This window comes from Panthera pardus, unplaced genomic scaffold (assembly GCF_024362965.1).
Source record: "Panthera pardus isolate Hobbes unplaced genomic scaffold, ASM2436296v1 HiC_scaffold_1, whole genome shotgun sequence".
In the NCBI taxonomy this organism is placed as follows: Eukaryota; Metazoa; Chordata; class Mammalia; order Carnivora; family Felidae; genus Panthera; species Panthera pardus.
The window spans coordinates 2446516-2454140 of record NW_026526654.1 but is presented as its reverse complement, the minus strand read 5'-3'; the positions used below and the strand labels follow the sequence as shown (position 1 = coordinate 2454140).

The 7625-nt window shown below is 64.9% G+C and overlaps 1 protein-coding gene across 1 annotated transcript in view; it reads right to left on the bottom strand.

Moving 5' to 3' along the window:
- Window positions 1-260: 260 nt before the first annotated feature.
- OBSCN (obscurin, cytoskeletal calmodulin and titin-interacting RhoGEF) overlaps window positions 261-7625 on the bottom strand; it is a 166376-nt gene continuing 159011 nt past the window's right edge. Inside the window, 12 exon segments of the mRNA XM_053904975.1 lie at window positions 261-570; window positions 712-861; window positions 1005-1080; window positions 1203-1426; window positions 1653-1892; window positions 2114-2198; window positions 2633-2803; window positions 2980-3102; window positions 4017-4184; window positions 4333-4443; window positions 4761-4838; window positions 5333-7358. Coding sequence (XP_053760950.1) covers window positions 393-570; window positions 712-861; window positions 1005-1080; window positions 1203-1426; window positions 1653-1892; window positions 2114-2198; window positions 2633-2803; window positions 2980-3102; window positions 4017-4184; window positions 4333-4443; window positions 4761-4838; window positions 5333-7358 — 3630 coding nt within the window. The 3' untranslated portion in view covers window positions 261-392.

Here is a 7625-nt window from a genome sequence, read left to right as displayed (position 1 = left end):
GTGCCTTGGGGGCCAGCTGGTGGGGCGAGGCTGGGGACCAACTGTCCCAGTTTCCCCAGGACTATAAGCTGGATGAGCTGGTCACCTCCATTGAGGGTGCCCTGGCTGCCCCACTCCATGAACCAGGATGCCTGACTTCCACCCACTCCACAGGGAAGGGCAGTTCTGCTGTCTGATTGGCCCCCAACCTCCAAGTGAGGTGGCGGAACCCTCTCCTCCTTCTCCAAACAAACAAACCCACAAAGAAAGATAACACTTCATCCGGTTCTGCTTTTTTATTGGCCTGTCTGTTCATATACAGCGAGTCCTAGAGCGGAAACTGAGGGGCGCAGCCCAGAACGGCGACCTCCCACCCCCCATCACACACACCCCCTCTCTGCCAGGCCGAGTGCTTAGTGCACCTGGGCCAAGTTGTGCTTCTTGTACAGCAGCGCCCTCTTCTTCTCTCGCTGGCGCACGAAGGCTCGAAGTCGCGCGGTGGAGAAGGAGACAGCCGCGGGCTGGGAGCCCGCAGGGCCCTCCTCGGTTAGCCATGGACACTGTAGGCAGCTGGTCGCGCACGGCCGGCCCCTGGAGAGAGGGAAACGGTACCAGCTGAGCTCTGGGAGCGGAGGCCGAGCGGAGAAGGGACGTAGGGCGTGGGCCAGGCGGGGTGGGAGGGCTGGGCGCGGGGCGAAGCGCAGGGTGATGCGGGCAGGACGGCCACCTTACCAGGGGTGCGCACACAACGTGCTCCGGAGAAAAGCCACCGCGCCGCCGGACAGCCCCGCGTAGCAGCAACCCAGACGGATGAGCCCCTTGCGCAAGGCTTTCTGCAGGTCGCGTGTCCCTTCACCGTTCACCGGGTACTCCGCGCTCAGCCTGCGCGCGTGGGGGATCAGGAGACTCAGGTAACCATCGGGTGTGTGTGGGGGGGGGGACAGCGGGGGGTCTGGGAGAACCCTCCGTGGATGCCCAGTCTCTCCGCACCCCCCCCCCCCCGCCCCTGCGCTTGGAGAACTCACATGATGAAGGCTGTCACGCCTATAGCCCAGATGTCGGTCTGTGGGACGGCACCCTGGCCCTCCAGGAGCTCGGGAGCTGGGAGTGAGTACAGGTCAGGGCACAGGTGAGAGGCTGGGGAGGGACGCAGACCTGGGGGCGGGGTTTCCTCCTGGCCCACCCTTCCCCCCAGGTCAGGTTGGCTTCCGCTCCCCGCGCACCCATGGTCTCCACGTAGTCCTTGAACCTCTCGGAGGGCAGGACCTTCTCCTGGGCGAGGCTCTGGGCGTTGCCCAGGTCGACGACCTTGAGTAAGTTGTATTCGGTGACGATCATGTTCTCGGACCTGAGGTCCAGATGCAGAATGCGCTGGGCGTGCAGGTACTGGGCGGCGCTAAGCATCTGCCATAGGTAATCCTTCACCTCCGACTCTGAGTAGGAGACCCTGGGGGCGCGTGAGAAGAGGGGCTCGGCTCTGTCCACGGCAGAAGGGGCGCGGAGACATGAGCCCTGCCCGTGGGCTTGGGAGGGGCACCCCCGCTCTGCTAAAGTTCCGGGACGTGGGCTGGTCGGTGGAGGCGGAGCCCGGAGGTGGTACGCACCGCGCGCCCCTCCGCGCTCCGACGCTCGTTACATTCCCGCCCGGGACCAGCAGGCAGGCCACCCCTCACCTCTCCGCCAGGCAGGGGAGCAGCTCGGGTCCCGAGCAAAGTTCCAAGATGAGGACCAGGTGCCGGGGGCTGAGGTAGGCGGCCTGCAGCTGGGCCAGGTGCGGGTGGCGCAGGCTCTTGAGAGCCTCGTATTCGCGCAGTACGTCAGTCCTGTCCTCGGGGCGATAGGGAACGATCTTCGCGGCCAGCGCGCGTCCGCTGGCCTTCTCCCGGCACTGCCGCACCACGCTGAAGCGGCCCCTGGGCGAGGGGGCACCGGCCAGGCTTGTGAGGACACCCCCCACGCACCCTCCTTCCCAGTATCAGTAAAGCAAGCCCAGCGGGAGGTGACCAGAGCCTTCCGGGAAGGGGGAGGACGGCACAGAGGCTCTGAACCAAACTTGGGTGGAGGCGCCAAGTGGGGAGGGAGGCTGGGCCAGCGGGGTGGTGGGCTGTGGCGGGGAGGTCCACCTTCCCTTTACCTTCGGATCTGCGTCTGGAAGGCGAACGTCTGCGTGCTGGGGAGGGGCTGGGCTGGCCTCGAGGCGCTGCTCTCCTCCTCAGAGGCTACGGGAGAAGGAGTCAGTGACGGAGGCACCCCTCCAGCCCCAGCTCCCCCCACCTAGTCTCCTCTCCCCCTTCCCAGGCACCCTGACAGGGGCCCTTCTGTGAATCCCCACACTTTGACCTCATTCCTTGGGCCATGGAGATGCAGGGACCTACAGGTTAAACCAAACTTTCCCAGTGGCAGTCCCCGGGGGCTCAGTCCCTTAAGCGTCTGACTCTTGATTTCTGCTTTTGTTATGATCTCATGGTTGGTGAGTTCAAATCCGCAGCTCAGAGCCTGCTTAGGATTCTCTCTCCCTTTTTCTGCCCCTCCCCTGCTCATGCTCTTTCTCTCTCAAAAATAAATAAAACAAAAATAAATTTAAAAAGCATCCCAGAGAGTACGTGTGACTGGAGTGGCAGCGCATGGCCACCGCCCCGCCCAGCAGGCTCACCCAGGTGGCTGGGCCCTCCCAGGAGGACTGGCTCTGAGGGGCTGCTGTAAGGACCCATGCCCGCCTTGCTGACGCAGGCCGTTCGGAAGATGTATGTGCCACCCCTCGAAAGCTTGCTGGCACCGTAGCAGCAGTCGAAGATGTCGGAAGCCAGGGTGTTCCAGCTGCCACCTGGGCCACACAGGAGGGGCATGGGTGAGCACTAGCCCAAGGCCCCCCTCCCCAGGGCCAGGGGGTGGACAGACCCCTCCCAGAGGGAGCACGGAGTTGGCTGGGCGCTGCCTGAGGCCACCCAGCCAGGCAGGCTTCCCCGATGGGCACCCGGGGGCCACCGGGACGGCTCGCACCTTCCAAGCTGCACTGCACAATGTAGGTCACGGGGCCGTATGACTCCACAGGTTTCCAGACCAGCAGCACCCCATCGGCATATACCTCCCCGATGTCTGGGCGGGGGGAAGATGAGGGGCGCTCTGCGGGGCCACAGTCAGCAGTCAGGGTGGGGGGGCCTTTCCAGGGCTTCCGATGCAGCTCAGAGCCCCTGCCCGCCCCGCCTTGCCCTCCTACACCTGCAGCCAGGACCCTGAGCCCACCATCCCCTAGTCCCATTCGTTCGGGGTCCCCTTCCAGCACTGACCAGTAAGTAGAAGGGCCCAGGGCCTCCTGTGGTGGGGGCCTTGGTAGGTGTGTACCCTGCCAGGCTCCCTTCCCACCATGTACTCAGGAAGCCCGTAGAGTGGCCCTCAAGGACAGCCCTCTGCCAGTGCCAGGCCCCCTACAGGGAGGCCTGTCCTGGCTGCTCAGGTTCACCTGACAAACATCTGCTGGTTGGCCATTGCTGAGAATCAAGCCAGGGCCCGAGAGCTGCACCCACAGCCCCTGTTTGGCGTCCCCTGCACTGTTTTTGAGATCATAGTTTGACCATAATAGAAATACAAAATGGGAAGCAGCCTGGTCCTCCATTGGCTAGAAGAACTGGGAGGGGGGGTATCATGTGAAATGCAGGGAGAGGAGCCCCCCCCCCACGCCCAGAAGGGCAGAGGAGAGGGCTGGGCCAGGTGGGCCACCCTGCCTCCTGCCTTCTGCCTCCCATCCTGGGGGTTCCAGCCTGCAGAGCGGACTCCTACCCTCTGTGGCCCCTCCAGGCCTGGCAGTGTGCTGGGGTGTGCACAACTGGCTGGTGAGCGTCACATTCTGTAGGCCTCCAGCAGAGGGGCCCGGCATAAACCCACCTTCAAAGTGATAAGGGGTCTCCAGGCACCCCAGAAGAGTCTCATCCCCTCCCCCGCCTCCGTGGGCCTGGAGGAAACCTCCAGAAGGAGGCAGTGGCATGTGGGGTGGCCCCTCTCCCTGTCCCCCCCCAGAGGGCCTGGCACGGTGCACCCACCTGCCTTCCGGAGGACGGCCGTGGTGGCCGCAGTCCCCAGTGTGTTGCGAACGCTGCACGTGTATACTCCCAGGTCATCAGCATTCACCACCAGGATGGTCAGGAGCTGGAAGTTCTTGAGCGTGGAGGAGATAAGGAGGCGGCTGCTACTCTCCAGGGGAGTCCCATCTGCATCAGGACAGAGCACACCTGGGGAGCAGCTCGAATATGCACCCTGCCTGGAGACCCATGCCCTCCTGGGGCCTCAGGTTCCCTCTGTACAGTGAGAGCAGTGCCCTCCTCCTTCCTGCACCCCAGCCCCAGGACACCTCCTTACCTTTGCTCCAGGTGGCCTGTGCAGCTGGCTGTGCTGACACTTGGCAGGCAAGAGTCACTGACTGGCCCAAGACCACCGTTTCATCTGAGAGCTCCCTTAGAAAGGATGGCGCTGGGGAGCAGGAAGGGAGGCAGGGGAGCCTTCAGAGATGATCCCCAACCTGAGAACCTGGACCCCTGAGGCAGGGATGCTGGGGAAGCCCACCCTCACTCAGCTCATCTTCAACACTAGCACCTGCCCCAGAAAGTCCTCCAGAACTGCCCTAATAATGGGACCAGAGCACCCCCCCTCACCCATCTGGGCTCCAGCCCCCGTGGATGTAAGCTTGTCCCCCACACTGGTCTGGGCACTGAGGAGGGGCTCCCATCCCCCACAGCTGGGTCTCCTCAGCTGCAGTGTGGCTCGGCCCCCCAGGGCAGCACACCCACCTCGGTCCTTGCTTTTCAGGCCCAGCCGAAAGGAAACCAGGCCTGCCTTCTTCCTGGGGGGGCTCTCTTTCTCCAGACCTGCAGGGAGGAGGCCTCCAGAAGTCACACCTAAGGGACCCAGCTGCCACCCACAGTGGACTCCCACACGGGGCACAAGAGCCCAGATCCCACAGACTTTTGTTGCAAATGAGCTAAATTTGCTGCAGAGACCACCCCCTTCTGACCCCTGTCAGGATCAGCCTGTCCTGGGCAAGGGCACCAGGGACAGGTAAGACTTGGGGGCCACAGGTGCCTGGGGAGGCCAGGACTGGTTTGATTCTCTTTGTACCAGTGTCTCCAAGCCTCCTCATGTCCCAACACAGGGACCTCAGATGCACACGGGGGTTGCGGGTTGAGGCCACACAGGAGACCTCAGAAACAGAGGCCCCCATGTGGGGCAGGGGAGAGGACCCTGGAGCAGAGTGGCTTCTGTGTCACCCAGCTCTTCCCAGCCGCGGAGGCGAGGTGCCCCAAAGTGCAAACAAGACACCTACTACCTGCAGGGAGGGGGTGGAGTGGGGTGGGGAAGTCACCTTCCGGCCTGCCCTTCAGGAGGCGGGAGATGTGGGCCACCGAGGCCCTCACCCTCCTGCGCAGTCCCAGCTCCAGGGGCTCCTCCAGCGTGTGTCTCCTGGGGAGGTAGAAGAGGCCACCGGAGGGGGGTGACCATTTCCGCTTCCTACTGCCAGTGGCCTCCCCGAGCAGGGTCTCCATGTCCTCTGGCTCCTCTGTGATCTGCAGGCTGGCTGGTGGACTCAGTGCGCCTGGCCAGGGCCACGCGGCCTCTGGGAACTCAGCCAGCTCCTCCTCTGCCTCGGATTCCGGGGAGGAAGGTGACTCTGGTTCCACAGGCTTGGGGACCTTCCTGAAGATCATGAACTCGAAAGGGAGGTACTTGATGTCATACAGGTCAGACAGGTTGAGGTAGGCAGGCTCCACCTCTGAGATGTCCAGGGACACGGTGTCCGCTGCTTCTGAGTCCCCAGACAGGTCTCGGATCTGCACCAGGGACACCTGGGAGCCCCTGCCGAAGTCTTCCCACGAGCTCAGCTCTGGGGAGGCCCTTGGGGGTGCCCCGCTGCCCTCGGGAAGGGGCGCTGCGCTGGCCTGGGGGGGTGGGCTCTGAGCCCCAGTGTCATCATGCTCCTCTGAGGACTGAGAGGTAGCCCAGGCCATCCTGGCCCACAGGGGACCCTGCCCCAACATGCCTCCTGCATCCCCACCAAAGGCAAAGGTGCCATAACCCGCCACTCCTGCGTAGCCACCACGTTGCCCCAGGGAGAACTTCCGCATGGTGGCCTGCTCCTGAGGGCGTTGTGGGCTGGGCTCCGGTTCTGATGCATCCTCCAGCTCCAGGGTGGCATCCTGGGAGGGACCAGGCCCCGTGCCCACCTGGGAAGCCAGCCCTGAGGAGCTAGGGGGACTCAGCCTCCCAGGGAGACAAGTGTCCTTTGGACCCTCCATAGAGCCTGGCTGGCAGCTTTCTTGGGCTGGGGAGAGGGGAGCCTGGGTCTCCCCTGAGAGGAAGGGGCTGGAGGATGCCCAGAGGGGCCCCGTGCACTGCTCTGAAGGGAAGGAGCCAGAAAGTTGTGGTGTAACAGCCTTAAGGGGGTGACAGCCTTGCAGGGGAGCGGGACCCCACTGGGGATGGAAGGAAGGGGCGGGCTGTTCCCTACAGCTGTCCTGGGATGACCCCTCTTGCTGAGCAGCCCCTGGGAGGCCCCCTATGGATGTCAATAGTCTTGGCCCCTGCTGGGATCCCTCTGGACGCTGCATCTCCTGGGCACATGTGACCCCTCCTGGCAGGCTCTCCCCTGAGGCTATCTGGAGGCCTGAGAGGCCTGGGGCAGGGCACTGCCCCCGGCCACAGGCCTCAGTGGAGGAGCTGGCGGAGTGTGGCTGGTCGAGCTCCAGGGATCGGCTGCGGCTGGGTGCCACTCGGGCGCTGGAGCCAGGCAGCCGCAGGGCGGTCTCGAAGGAGGGCGCTTTGGCCATCAGAGCGGCCTGCTCCTCCCGGGCGGCCTCTTCCTCCAGCGCGCGATGCTCCAGCAGCGGCTCCCGCAGGCCGGGCAGGGCCTTTGCGAAGTAGCCGCCCTTGAGCAGGTGCCTCCGCCGGGCGGGGTGCCGCCTGCCGCCCATGGCGGGGCCTCCGCGCTCCGGGGCCTCGCCTGCCTGCTGGTAGAAGAGGCTGCGGATGACACTCTGGCGGGGAACGCAGCCCGGGGTAGCAGGCACCTCTGCACCTGGGGGCGACGCCGGCCGAGGCGCGGCGGCGGCAGACGCGCAAGCCTCGGCCTCCTCCGGCAGGCTAGCGGATGGCCGCAAGAAGCCCCGCGGGTGCAGCAGCGGGGAGTGGGTCACCGGAGAGGGCGGCAGCGATTTGGCTCGGGCGAAGGGTGCCAGCTCGTTGTCGGAGGACGAGGACGAGCTGCTGGAGGCGGCGCTGGTGCCTTCGTGCAGGTGCCGGGCCACCCCGAGGGACGGGCTGTCGGGCGGGCCCTGGAGCAGCTCGGGAATGGAGCGCATCACCAGGATGGACTTGTAGCTCATCAGGGAGCGCTGGGGGTTGCGGGGGACAGGGGCGCGTCAGCCGCGTGTCCGCCCGCTTTGCGGCTCCTAGTGGTCCCTGAAGGGGCACCCAGGAACTGGAGCGCGTTACAAGCTCCACTCTTCATCCCCTAGGGCTGTGTCATTCTGTTCCTGCCCAGGCTGGGGCATTGCGCGTGGCACGCACCTCCTCCCAGACCCGCCCCGGGGGCTCAGAGAGCGCATGCCCCAGCCTGGCTTCTCTTTCTCCCAGGCCCTGGGGGAAGCACAGCCAGTCCT